Genomic DNA, 14,836 nt, shown 5'->3' with positions numbered 1-14,836 from the left:
CGTGTCTGCGTGAGTTTCCTCCGGGTGCTCCGGTTTCCTCCCACAACACAAAGAGGTGCGGGTCAGGTGAATTGGCCATGCTAAATTGCCCGTAGTGTTAGGTAAGGGGTAAATGTAGGGGTATGGGTGGGTTGTGCTTTGGCGGGTCGGTGTGGACTTGTTGGGCCGAAGGGCCTGTTTCCACACAGTAAGTAATCTTTCCAAACATAGACTGGGACTGCCATAGGGTTACGAGTTTAGTGGAGAGTAATTTGTTAAGTGTGGACAAGACATTTTTTTGATTCAGAATGTGGATGTACCTACCAGAGAAGATACAAAACTTGACCTACTCTTGGGAAATAAGGCAGGGCAGGTGACTGAGGCATCAGTGGGGGAGTACTTTGGGGCCAGCAACCATAATTCTATTAGATTTAAAATAATGATGGAAAAGGATAGACCAGATCTAAAAGTTGAAGTTCTAAATTGGAGAAAGGCCAATTTTGACGGTATTAGGCAAGAACTTTCAAAAGCAGATTGGAGGCAGATGTTCACTGGTAAAGGGACGGCTGGAAAATGGGAAGCCTTCATAAATGAGATAACAAGAATCCAGAGAAAGTATGTTAGGGTGAAAGGAAAGGCTGGTAGGTATAGGGAATGCTGGATGACTAAAGAAATTGAAGGTTTGGTTAAGAAAAAGAAGGAAGCATATGTCAGGTACAGACAGGATAGATCGAGTGAATCCTTAAAAGAGTATAAAGTAGGAGTATACTTAAGAAGAAAATCAGGAGGACAAAAAGGGGACATGAGATAGCTTTGGCAAATAGAATTAAGGAGAATCCGAAGAGTTTTTACAAATACATTGAGGACAAAAGGGTAACTGGGGAGAGAATAGAGCCCCTCAAAGATCAGCTAGGCGGCCTTTGTGTGGAGCCGCAGAAAATGGGGGAGATACTAAATGAGTATTTTGCATCAGTATTTACTGTGGAAAAGGATATGGAAGATATAGACTGTAGGGAAATAGATGGTGACATCTTGCAAAATCTCCATATTACAGAGGAAGAAGTGCTGTATGTCTTGAAACGCATAAAAGTGGATAAATCCCCAGGACCTGATCAGGTGTACCCTAGAACTCTGTGGGAAGCTAGAGAAGTGATTGCTGGGCCTCTTGTTGAGATATTTGTATCATCAATAGTCACTAGTGAAGTGCCGGAAGACTGAAGGTTGGCTAACATGGTGTCACTGTTTATGATGGTTGGTAAGGACAAGCCAGGGAATTATAGACCAGTGAGCCTGACGTTGGTGGTGGGCAAGTTGTTGGAGGGGATCCTGACGGACAGGATGTACATGTACTTGGAAAGGCAAGGACTGATTCGGGATAGTCAACATGGCTTTATGCGTGGGAAATTATGTCTCACGAACTTGATTGAGTTTTTTGAGGAAGTAACAAAGAAGATTGATGAGGGCAGAATGGTACATGTGATCTATATGGACTTCAGTAAGGCACTCGACAAGGATCCCCATGGGAGACTGATTAGCAAGGTTAGATCTCACGGAATACAGGGAGAACTAGCCATTTGGATACAGCACTGGCTCAAAGGTAGAAGACAGAGAGTGGTGGTGGAGGGTTGTTTTTCAGACTAAAGGCCTGTGACCAGTGGAGTGCCACAAGGATCGGTGCTGGGTCCACTACTTTTTATCATTTACATAAATGATTTAGATGCAAGCATAAGAGGTACAGTTAATAAGTTTACAGATGACACCAAAATTGGAGGTGTAGTGGACAGCGAAGAGGGTGATCTCAGATTACAACAGGATCTTGACCAGATGGGTCAATGGGCTGAGAAGTGGCAGATGGAGTTTAATTCAGGTAAATGCGAGGTGCTGCATTTTGGGAAAGCAAATCTTAGCAGGACTTATACACTTAATGGTAAGGTCCTAGGGAGTGTTGCTGAACAAAGAGACCTTGGAGTGCAGGTTCATAGCTCCTTGAAAGTGGAGTCGCAGGTAGATCAGATAGTGAAGAAGGCATTTGGTATGCTTTTTTTATTGGTCAGAGTATTGAGTACAGGAGTTGGGAGGTCATGTTGCAGCTGTACAGGACATTGGTTAGGTCACTGTTGGAATATTACGTGTAATTCTGGTCTCTTTCCTATCGGAAAGATGTTGTGAAACTTGAAAGGGTTCAGAAAAGATTTACAAGGATGTTGCCAGGGTTGGAGGATTTCATCTATAGGGAGAGGCTGAATAGGCTGGGACTGTTTTCCCTGGAGCATTGGACGCTGAGGGGTGACCTTATAGAGGTTTGCAAAATTATGAGGGGCATAGATAGGGTAAATAGGCAAAATCTTCTCCCTGGAGTCGGGGAGTCCAGAACTAGAGGGCATAGGTCTCTTTTATATATTTCCCCTCTCACTCTAAACCTAAGGGGCAACTTTTTCACACAGAGGGTGTAACGTGTAGGGAATGAGCTGCCAGACAAAGTGGTGGAGGCTGGTACAATTGCAACATTTAAGAGGTATTTGCATGGGTATATGAATAGGAAGGATTTGGAGGGAAATGGGCCGGGTGCTGGCAGGTGGGACTAGATTGGGTTGGGATATGTGGTCGGCCTGGACGGGTTGGACTGAAGGGTCTGTTTCCATGCTGTACATCTCTACGAACTAGCCATTTGTATCTAGAACTGGCTTGAAGGTAGAAGTCTGAGGATAGTTGTGGGGGGTTGCTTTTCAGACTGGAGGTCTGTGACCAGTGGAGTGCCACAGTGCTGGGTCAACTGCTTTTCATCATTTATGTAAATGATTTGGATGGGAACGAGGAGGTATCGTTAGTAAGTTTGTAGATGACACCAAAATTGGAGGTGCAGTGGACAGCGAAGTTTACCTCAGGTTACAACAGGATCTTGATCAGATCAGCCAATGGGTCTGGGCTGTTTTCCCTGGAGCATCGGAACAACATTTAAAAGGCATCTGGATGGGTATAGGAATAGGAAAGGTTTGGAGAGATATGGGTCAGGTGCTGGCAGGTGGGACTAGATTGGGTTGGGATATCTGGTTGGCATGGACGGGTTGGACCGAAGGGTCTATTTCCGAATTATACATCTCTATGTCTCTAAATGACCTGGATAGGGATTGATTAGTAAATCTGCAGATGCCCCGAAGGTCGGTGGAGTTGTGAACAGTGTGGAAGGATGTCGCAGGTTACAGAGGGACGTAGATAAGCTGCAGAGTTGTGCCAAGAGGTGGCAAATGGAGTTGCAGACAAGTGTGAGGTGATTCACTTTGGAAGGAGTAATAGGAATATACAGTAGTGGGCTATTGGTGAGAGTCTTGGAAGTGTGGATGAGCACGGAGATCTCGGTATCCAGGTACATAGATCCCTGAAAGTTGCCACCCAGGCTGATAGGGTTGCTAAGAAGGCATATGATGTTTCTCTTTTATTGGGAGAGGAATTGAGTTTCAGAACCATGACATCATGCTACAGCTGTACAAAACTCTGGTGCGGCCGCATTCGAAGTACTGAGTACAGTTCTGGTCACCGCATTGTAGGGATGAAGTGGAAGCTTTGGAAAGGGTTCAGAGGTGATTTTTTTTATCAGGATGATGCCTGGTACGGAGGGAAAGTCTAATGAGGAAAGGCTGACAGACTTGAGGCTGTTTTCGTTAAAGAAAAGAAGATTGAGAGGTGATTTAATAGAGACGTACGAGATGATCGGAGGGTTAGATCGGGTGGACAGCGAGAGCCTTTTTCCTCGCATGTTGATGGCTAGCACAAAGGGATATAGCTTTCAGCTAAGGAGTGATCGATATTGGACAGATGTCGGGCTGGTTTTTAATTCAGACAGTAGTGGAGTGTGGACGTTCTGCCTGCAAAAGTAGTAGACCCACCAAATTTAAGGGCATTTAAATGGTTATTGGATAAACACATGGATGATATTGGAACACTGTACATTAGATGGGTTTCAGATTGGTTTCACATACCAGTGCAATATTGAGAACCGACAGGCCTGTACTGCGCTGCAAAGTTCTATGTTCATAGAATCCATTCATTGCAGATAGAGACCATTTGGCCCATTGAGTCAGCATTGAGCCTCTGAAGAGCATCCCACTCTATCCCCATAACCCCTACATTTACCATAGTTAACTCACCTGGCTGCACATTGTTGGGGTCTATGGTGCTAATCCGCCTAACCTTCATATCTTTGGATTGTGGGAGGAAACCGGAACACAAGGCAGAAACCCACCCAGAAACAGAGAAAATGTGCAAATTCTACACAGACCAAAATTGAATCAGGGTCCCTGTGCTATGAGTGCTGGGTCTACTGGTCTTTCAATGATCTGGGTGGAGATGTGGGTTGGTAAGTAAGTTTGCAGACATAAGAATTGGTGGAGTTGGGGAATTAAAGGGTGTAGCAGGATATAGTCCTGGTGAATGTTGGGTGGAGTAATGGAAGATGGAGTTTAACCCTAACAAGTATGAGGTGTCGTATTTTGGGAGGTGAAATGCAAGAGAAACTAAAGTATACAGCAAATGGCAAGACCTTTGGGAGCATTGATATACAGAGGGATCTTGGGGGTCCAAGTCCATAACTCCCTGAAAGTGGCAACACAAGTGGATAAGGTGGGATGGCATACTTGAAGCATTCAGTATAAGTCATACTGCAGCTGTATAAAATTTTAGTTAGGCTACATTCGGGGTTACATTTGGAGTATTGCATACAGTTCTGATCACCACACTATAGGAAGGATATGAAGGCTTTGGAGAGGATGCAAAAGAGCTTTACCAAAATGTGGCCTGGATTGGAGTGTATTAGCTGTAAGGAAAGGTTGAACAAACTTGGATTGTTTTTGCTGGAGTGTCAGAGGCTGAGAGGTGACCTGACACTCCTGAAATATCTTGGCTGGGACATTCAGCTGCCAGTCTTGTCATTCTTTCAGCCAAGTCTCTGTGATTGCAATAATGTCATAGTTCCAAGTACGAACCAAAGTTCTCATTCATCTACCTTGCCAATTATACTTTTTGCATTGAAACACATGCATTTCAGGCCACCTCCGTTGTTCTTTTCATCTTAGTTTTCCTGGGTGAAGGAAGTAGCTAAAGTTTCATCAAATCTTACAATCTTCCCTGGATATGGACAAGGTATCAGAAGAAGGGGCAGGGTGGAAGGATATTCTGAATTATGCGGCCATTCAATTTGAAGACACTGATTCTGGCCCCAAGCACTCACACACATCAAGGTATTAGGGATGTGACAGTGATTGGACAGCTCAAACCAACTGACCCTCAGATATGAGAAGGCAAACTGCATTCACATGACCAGCAACATGCAACATTGGGCCAGATCCTCACTCTTAGGTTAAGCCCACCTAGGTATCAGGATTAATTTTCCTTAGAAGCTGTCTTTTTGATGACTGCTGATGTATACCGTATAAATCAGTTGTACCCTTTTCTTTTTATGATTATTGAAGGCATTTGCTTGTGTTGAGATCGCACAAAGAGAGGATATGTCAATAGTGATGCATGATTATCCTGACCAACATTCACGGTCGAGACTCATTGGCCACCCTGTTTAGCTGCTACTCGATTTCTGCGTCAATGAGGTGTTAGGGAATGAGCAGACAAAATTGCACAACTAAAGTAAAAGTACAGCCTGAGCCAAACGCTCATCTGTAAACCAGTGGCTATAAAACTTGGGTGCCTTCCTGGCCACTGTCTCAAGGCAAACCTCTTTCATCTTGCTCCAGGCTGAGTTTCCAATCCTGCTTCACTAAGACTGTTAACTGAAAAGTCCTAACTTCACCTTTCTGTGCACTTATTTTATCTGATTCAACATGGAAACCTTTAGATACCTTAATCATCTCTCCATAAACTTAGCAAGCCATATTCTATCCAAATTGGGCTCCTTCATAACCACAATCCTCAGTAATCTACACCAATCCTGCTCCTTCCAACATTTGGCTCTTCCAGTTATAGGTGGATGGCTCAGCAGTTAGCACTTCTGTCTCACCGTACCAGGGACCTGGGTTCGATTCCAACCTCGGGCAACTGTCTGTGTGGAGTTTGCACATTCTCTGCGTGGGTTTCCTCCAGGTGCTCTGGTTTCCTCCCATAGTCCAAAGATGTGCAGATTAGGTGAATTGGCCATGATAAATTGCCCATAGTGTTCAGGGATGTGCATTAGTCAGAGATAAATGAAGGGGAATGAGCCCGGGTGGGTTACTCTTCGGAGGGTTTGTGTGGACTTGTTGGGCCAAAGGCCCTGTTTCCACACTGCAGGGATTTTATGATATGATTTGAAATTTAAATCATTAACTTTCTTCCAAAGACATGTCCTCCACATTTTTGTATTCTCCTCCAACCTGGCTTCCTTTTGCCCCATCAATGGCAGAAATATCATTTAGATCCTACACAGGAATTCTCTTTCCAAACAACTCCTCTTTAAGACCTTCCTTATGTTCCATTTCTGGGACCAAACATTTGATTAGCCCTCCTAATCTTTCCTTTGTTGGCTCAGCCTCCATTTAATGCTTTGGGCTGTGCCTCTAAACTAAAGCCGCTTTATTTATACAATTTTTTGAAATCTAGTAATGTGAAATACTTGATGCGCATCTCCCTGTGAAACTGAAAAGGATCGTAGAGAGGGATAATGTGTAACACCAGAGAAGAGTGAATTACAGACAGCACCGATCCGTCCGATGAAACAGTGTCTGGTTTTGGTTTTGCTCCTGCTCTATTGAATCAGTGACAGTCCATAATCGATTAAACACTGGCTGAGACCCAAGACCAAGACCAAATTTGTTCAACACAATGTTCGAACCATGTTGGTTACAGACACAGGAGAAATAACTGACAATATTCCCTGTGACAGGTTCAATTTGACACTCTACGAAAAGGGTGGTGGAATGTTCAAGAGTTAGTTAACCCCAACCATTTTTGCAAGACATTGAAAGAACACAGTTAAAAGATTGTTTAAAACTTTCAGGAGGGTAACAAATCACCCATTCTTCTCCCCTTCTCAGGGATGTCAGAATAATTTGAGTTTCCAAGTTTAAAGTACAAAGGCTCCAATGGTGACAAAGTTCAATAAAAAGAAACACTGTTTAAACATTCTTCAAAGGTTTATCTTGGTGACATCATGTTGGCATTTGGTGGATTATCATCCACAATAAATACTTAGTTGGCTATTATTTATGCACTTATTCATTTTTTTTACTAAGTAAATGTCTTGATATTTGAAACTTAAAACAAGGTCTGCTGTAATGTTTTTCAATTTTGAGACCACAGTAAGTGCTAATAGTAATCAGGGTAATTGATATCTCAAACCATGGGCAAACACAACTGGAGTTAATTGAGGAGTAAGCTACGAGAAATCATATATCAGTGAAATTGTCACACAGACCAAACATCTTAGCAGTAATCAACAGTGGAAGTGTAACCATCTTAGTCCCTATTTATTGAAAGGAGCAGAAAAGCAGTTGATAGAAGTCCTGGCCCATTCTTAGTGCATCAGAATCAAGTTTCATTTCCAGCACATCAGCACTCGTCTTGTATCACTACACAGCAATTCTGCAAAACAAAATCCCAATGACACCTGGGGAGATTTCACTTTTCAAAATGGTGTGCCAAAGCAGCGCAATTCGAAGAGATCTGATTCTGGATTCCTGCCCCTGCCCACTCCCCTGCAGTATCCTGACTCCTTCCTCATTTTGGAGGTGAAGCAGCATTGGGGCAGGATGAGTGCTGGGGAGAGGAGCACTGTCTGGTTTATATTTTTATTGATCTTTAAACACTTGTTTGTAGAGCACAGTTTCTCTAATGATACAACCACAGAAATTTACAGTGAACTTAAACTCTTAAATAATAAAGCATTAAAATCTCATTCACAAACTTTTCCACCTTAGTCTGTTTGTAGCAGGTGAACAGAGGGTGCCTCTTCCCGTGTGCATGCACTGGGCTGCTAGTGTGCTTGCTGTATTTGTGTCAGTTTTGAGTTAATTGGATCGTTCTCTTCCCTCTACAGTTATAGAAAAACAGACCTAGAGAAGAACACAAGCGGTATACAGAGCTCTCTTTCTCTCAGCTTGAGAACACATACAATCCAGTAATACTTTTCCTGGTATTCTTCAGTCACAACCTTGCCTGAACACTGTAGCTCACTGAGAGTGTTCATGTTTCAAGAACCAGCCTGCTGTCCTTCCACCTCTGCAGCTTTACAAGAATCCTGGTGGATCATATCAAGTTCTCAGCATGAAACCTCTGATTTATGTCCTCCGGGAGTTCACCTGGAGTCTAGTCTCTTGTAGACATTCCTGGTAGTTTGGTGACATACAGCTCACTTGGCCAAAAGTGATCAGATGAGGATTTGTGAACAGAGCTGGTCACTTCATCGTTCTTTCCCCATGTTTTTGCTTTCCGTTTCCTTCAAGTAATTTCTTTAAAAACTGGGTTTGATTCCTAAGCAATGCCATTCTTGGCACCATCTGGCTGAGCCCACACTATCAATGTGAAAAACCCTAATCTCCTGATTCTTGCTAATAATGCTTCACTCAGAGGGTTAGGTGATGCTGGGAGGGTATGATATGTGGAAGGGAAAAGCTGTAAGCACAACAGTCTCTGCGCTGTTCTCTCTCTCTTTCTGTTTATAAAATGCATGCCACAAGTTGTAACTCCACACCCAGTGGGGTCAGTATGAATTTGGAGAGGATTTCTTTCTGGTAAATAACTGCTAAGGTTTTGTGATTGGCACCTCAGTACTTCCATTCCCACTTGCTGTTGAGGTAATGATGAATTGTGCATTTGGCTGCTGTAGGGTGGTGTCAGTCTGTGTCTGAGGCACACCTAATCGCACTGCAGCATTCTGCTTCACATCCAGCTCAGGCTGACCTTCTGATATCACATAGTGGGTCTGAAAAAAAAACACGTCAAAGGTTATGAATTTCCACTGAATATCTTTCCTGCTAGAATACGTAACATGCACTCCACTGCCTCACTATCATCACAATGCCTTTCCAACATCAAAACTTGGATAAACTGAAATATCCTTCTATTCTATGTTGTGAAGACTGAAGCCCTTGACTTTGGTTTCTATCAGAAATTCCACTCCTCACTAAAGACTCCATCCCTCTCTCTGGCAATTAGCTGAGGCAAAATAGAGGTGGAATAAAAGGGTGCAGTCACAGGCAATTGAGGTGGTGTGTAGTCAATCCACATAGTGCGTAAAAATAATAACAGGTAATTACATCAGGGATTGCAATGATCCCAATATTAATTGGGGCTAATCATAGTATAAAGGGTTCAGAAGGAATAGATCTTTTTGAAATGTATTCAGGAGAACTTTTTATATCAACATGGAGATGGTCCTACAAGGAACAGTGCAGTGCTGGACCTAATGCTGGGAAACAAAGCTGGACAGCTAACAGTATGGGCAAGCACAACACTCTACGTTTTAAGTTTGTTGTGAAAAAGGAAAAAGGTAGCAAAAATGTAGGGGTCAGGTAGATTTTATTAAAATTAGGCAGGATCTGGCCGCAATAGATGGGGAAGAGCTCTGTGAGGGTAAATCTATAGCATAACAACGAAAGGCATTCAAAAAGTACTGGGGAGAGCACAGGCCCAACAAGTTGGATGCTGAGGAATATTCGGAACTGAATAAAAAGGAAAATAGGGACATATTACAAGTATAAAGGAGCAAAACAATGGCGGCTCTGGTGGTGTATAGAAAGTGCAGAGGGCAAGCTCAAGAAAGCAATGAGGAGTGCAAAGAGGAAGAAACAGGTAGGTAAGATTAGGGAGAAACAATATCAAAAATTGCTGGGAAAACTCAGCAGTATTTGAGGAGAGAAAGCAGAGTTAACATTTCAGGTACAGTGACTGCTCTTCATAACTGATTGTAGCTCGGAAAAGATTGGTATATATGCTGAAGCGGGCGGGGGAACAAGAGGGAGTAAATAATAGAGCTTAGAGACAGAGAAAGAAAAAAAGTTGGGCAGACAAGGGAATGGATGAAATTCAGCCTAGAAGAACAAATAGCTGCTAATCAGAACCATTACTGACTGACAAGGAGATGTTAGTGGTAGCAGCACATGTGACAACAAGACCCCCACAAAGGTGCTTGGGCCCTAAAATGACTGAACACGGTATTGATTACAGAAGGTTGCAGGGTTTCCTTGTTCTTCCAGCTAGCACTGAGCCTCACTGCAACACTGTAGCAAGCCCAAGACCGAGGTGCTGGCCAGGGAACATGATGATATTTTGAAACAGCAAGCAGCTGAAAGCTCAGGATTACTTTTGTGACAGACTGTAGGTATTCTACAAAGTGATCTCTCAATCTACACTTTGTCTCCCCTGTGTAGAGGAGACCACATGAAGAACAGTGAATACAGTAGACTAGACTGAGTGAAGACCAAGTAAACTGCTGCTTCACCTGGAAGACTTTTTCACACAGAGGGTGGTGTGTGTATATGAATGAGCTGCCACAAGAAGTGGTGGAGGCTGGTACAATTACAACATTTAAAAAGCATCTCTTTGGGTATATGAATAAGAAGAGTTTAGAGGGATATGGGCCAAATGCTGACAAATGGAACTAGATTAATTTAGGATATCTGGTCAGCATGGACGAGTTGGGCTAAAGGGTCTGTTTCTGTGCTGTACAGCTGTGTGTGTCTGGGGGCATTGGATAGGGAGGAGGTAAACAGGCACATGTTACATCTGCTGTGATTGCAGGGCAAGGTGCCATGGAACTATGGAGAGGTGATGAGAATGGACCACAGTGTCCCAGCAGGAATGGTCCCTGCAGAAGGCTGACAAGGGAGGGGAGGGGAATATGTGTCAGATGGGGCACCCCACCGGAGGTGGCAAAAATGGCAGCTAATGATCCTTTGGATGTGGTGGGATGGTAGGTGAGGACAAGGGGAGCTTATCGCTGTTGTCTGAGCCAATAGAGAGAATGAGGGCCGAAATGCAGGAAATAGTTGGACACAGCTGAGGGCTTTATCAACCATGGTGGTGGGTAATCCTCGGTTGAGGAAGGAAGTCGATATTCTGGAGGCCCCTCCCATCTAAGTTGGCATCATCAGAACAGATGCGACGGAGATGGAGGAACTGGGAGCATAGAACAGTCTTTACAGGAAGCAGAGTGTGAGGATGTGTAGTCTGGCCAGCTTATCCCCAGAAATGGAAACAGAGATGTCAAGGAAGGGAGGAGTAAGAGATAGACCAGGTGAAGGTGAGAACAAATTGGAAATTGGAAGTGAATTTGTTGAATTTATCCTGTTCCAGATATGAAGGGGAAGCAGCATTAAGGATGTCATTTGTTTCTGATTTTCAGCACAGTTTCTTTGTGTTTTTCTTAAGATTAGGGAGAATCTTAAGATCTTGCACAAGTGTATCAAAGGAAGGGAATAACCAGAGAAAGAGTAGGGCACTTTAAGCACCAAAGGGGCAATCTGTGTGTGAAGCTGGAGGACATTGGCAAAATGTTAAGTGAGTACTTTACATCTGTCTGTACTTGGGTTAAGAACGATGCAAGTAAAGAATTCAGCAGGATAGACTGTGGAGTTCTTGAACGGATTGATATAAGAAGCTGAAGGTTTTGGCAGATTTAAAAATAGAGAGATCGCCAGATTCAGATGAGTTACATTCCAGACTGCTTTGGAAGATGAGAGAGGAAATTACAGGGGCCCAATCCAAATTTGCAAATTGTCTCTGGCCACCGGAGAGGTTCCAGACGAGTGGAAGGCAGCTAATGTGGTTCCACTAAAAATAGACCAAGAGAACTATAGACCAGTGAGTCTAACATCAGTGGTAGACATCATTTAGAGACCACGGTGATGGACTGGGGTGTACAAAGTTAAAAATCACATAACACCAGCTTATAGTCCAACAGGTTTAATTAGAAGCACTAGCTTTCAGAGCGCTGCTCCTTCATCAGGTGGTTGTGGAGGACACAGTTGTAAGACATAGAATTTAGAGCAAAAGTTTACAATGTGATGTAACTGAACTTATACATTGAAAAATACCTCAATTGTTTGTTGAGTCTTTCATGTGTTCGAGTACCATGATAGTTTCATTTCTTTCATTTGTAGTTCACAAAACATTTATTTTTAAAAAAGGTTACATTCTCAGGTTAACTGTAACAATTGGTGTTAGCTAGATAATATGTTGAAGGTGTTAGCTCCCATGTTCTCTGCCTGTGCCATAATGTTTAGACTGATTCTGATCTAAAAAGTAAGTCTTACATGAATTCATGCAGTTTTTGACCAAAGTACAATGTAACAATGTAACTCTGCAAGTACAAATTCACCCCACAAACGTATATGTATATGTGTGCATGTGGGTCTGTGTGTGTGTATGTGTCTGTGTGTGTGTGTGTCTCTCTCTCTGTTGGGGTGGTGGTTATGAGTGTAAGAGAGAGTGTATATGTGTGTGTATGTGAGTGTAAAGTGTCTTAAGTCTGTGAGGGGGTACATGTGAGTGTGGGAGTGTGCGTCTGGAGGAGAGAGAGAGTGTGTATGTGTGTGTGTGTCTGGAGTGGGGGTCAGACACACACACTTCTACTCCAACAGACACACACAGTCTCACACTCACACATGCACCCCTCACAGACTTAAGACACTCTACACTCACATACACACTCTCTCTCACACTCACAACCCCCCACCCCAGACAGACACATAGTAAGACCCACATGTACATATACATATACATTTGTGGGGTGAATTTGTACTTGCAGAGTTACATTATACTTTGCTCAAAAACTGCATAAATTCATGCAAGACTCTGTTGTCTCACTTTTTAGATGAGAATCAGTCTAAACATTATGGCACAGGCAGAGAACACAGGGGGCTAAACACCTTCAATATATTGTCTGGCTAACACCAATTGTTACAGTTAACCCGAGAATGTAATTTTTAAAAAGTAGTTTTGTGATTTACACGTGAAAGAAATGAAACTATCATGGTCATTCTAACAGATGAAAGATTCAACAAACAATCAAGATATTTTTCAATGTATAATTTCAGCTACATCACACTGTAAACTTTTGTTATTACAATTGTGTCCTCCACAACCACCTGATGAAGGAGCAGCGCTCCAAAAGCTAGTGCTTCCAATTAAACCTGTTGGACTATAACCTGGTGTTGTGCGATTTTTAACTCACTGGTAGAATCACTATTAGAGAAATAGTCAAGGGATAAATTAATCTCCATCTGGAAAGAAAAGATTTGATTGGGGAAAGTCTCTATAAAACATTAGTTCAGCCCCTGATTACATACTGTGCATCACTCTGAGCACCCCACCATAGGAATGTTATCAAAACCATACAGGGCTCAGAAATAGATTAAGATAGCACCAGGGTTGAAAGATTTCAGATACATGACAAAGCTGGGTCAGCATGGATTTCTCACCTCTCAACAGCAAAGGTTAAGAGGAGATTTCATCGGAATCATAAAGATATTGTCTCTGGACCAATAATCAGTAATCACAGATTTAAAGAAACCTGATGAACTGATTTAAGAAAATATTGTACAAGTTTTTATGGCCTGAAATACATTGCTTAAGGACAGCAACAGTAAATTCCAACTACATTGAAATCAGCAATGGCTAAACATTGAGAGAGAAAAGATTGAGTGCGTTGTGGAGAAAGGGCAGTGGGATTAATTGGAAAGTGACACCATCAAGCTCTTACAGAATCAATGAGCTCCTATCTGTGTTGTAACAGAAACTTTTCAGAAACTAGTAAAACACAAGAAATAAAGGCAGATTATATGATCCCTTGAGTCTGCTCTGCTATCCATTATGATTACGGCTGATCTACTTCAACTCTACATTTTCGTCTACTCTCCATATTCTTTTATTCCCCAAGAGATGAGGAATTAGTCTTTCTCAGTCTTAAGCAATGGATTTCAAATATTCATAATCCTCTAGAGTGAAGAAATGTCTCTCATCCCAGTCCTAAATGACTGACCCCTTCTCCTGAAGCTGTGCCTTCATGTTCTGGATTTCGCAGCCAAACAATCCCTGTGAAGTCCCTTCAGAATTGTGAAAATTTCAGTGAAATCACCTCACAATTTTTCTACACTCTCAAGAATATTGACCCAATTTACTTAGCATCTCATCATTGCTGGAATAAGGGGTTTCTCCAAACAATTCAGTAAACCTTTGCAGACTGCCTGCAATAGAAAAATATCATTCCTTAAATACAGAGACCAGGTATGGCCTCACCAATGCCCTGGACTATTGTAGCTTTACTTGTTCTCCACTTTCTTTACAAGACAAGTCAACATGCCATTTGTTTTTATAATTGCTTGATGCACCTGTATGTTCCTTGTATTCCATATATAAGCATGCTCACGTCTCTTTGAACACCCACACTTACAAGATTTACAGCTCTTAAATAAAAATGTGTATTCTTTCTTACAATCAAAGTAAATAACCTCAAACTTGCCCACATTTTACTGCATCTCCTTCTTGCTTTCCTCTCTCTGAACTTGTCTATATCTCATTACAAACTCTGTGACCTCCTCACAGCTTACATTTGCACCCAGCTTTGTACCTTTGGCAATTTAGTTTACAATCACCAAAGGGAGAATGTCCTACTTACAACTCTGAAGGAGAAGCATGCACCTCAATATCACAAGCTGTCACATTCTGAAGATGTTGCCCTGAACCAAATAAACTTACCTGTGTCACAGCTTTCACCTGGCCACTGTTTACTGTTGCTACAGGACCTTCTGCGATAACATACTGGGTCTGAGGAATGGTCATCATCTGAATCTCAGAGGCTGCAAAAAGAGAAAATTTGTTTAAAAGAGAAAAACAGAAATTTGTGGAGAAGCTCAGCAGTCGAGCAGCAGCTGTAGGA

The 14,836-nt window shown here is 42.5% G+C and overlaps 1 protein-coding gene across 4 annotated transcripts in view; it reads right to left on the bottom strand.

Moving 5' to 3' along the window:
- Nucleotides 1-7,176: 7,176 nt before the first annotated feature.
- Nucleotides 7,177-14,836, bottom strand: part of prdm10 (PR domain containing 10) — a 206,663-nt gene continuing 199,003 nt past the window's right edge. For all 4 annotated transcript variants that reach the window (XM_060846798.1, XM_060846797.1, XM_060846801.1 and 1 more), the window contains 2 exons: nucleotides 14,656-14,756; nucleotides 7,177-8,881 (listed from right to left, as the gene is read on the bottom strand). In XM_060846798.1, the coding sequence (XP_060702781.1) occupies nucleotides 8,702-8,881; nucleotides 14,656-14,756 (281 nt within the window). In that variant the 3' untranslated portion in view covers nucleotides 7,177-8,701. The remainder of the gene's footprint in view (nucleotides 8,882-14,655; nucleotides 14,757-14,836) is intronic.

Source organism: Hemiscyllium ocellatum, chromosome 29 (assembly GCF_020745735.1).
Source record: "Hemiscyllium ocellatum isolate sHemOce1 chromosome 29, sHemOce1.pat.X.cur, whole genome shotgun sequence".
NCBI classification, from domain to species: Eukaryota; Metazoa; Chordata; class Chondrichthyes; order Orectolobiformes; family Hemiscylliidae; genus Hemiscyllium; species Hemiscyllium ocellatum.
The sequence above is the reverse complement of the archived record's forward strand: the minus strand, read 5'-3'. Positions and strand labels throughout refer to the sequence as shown.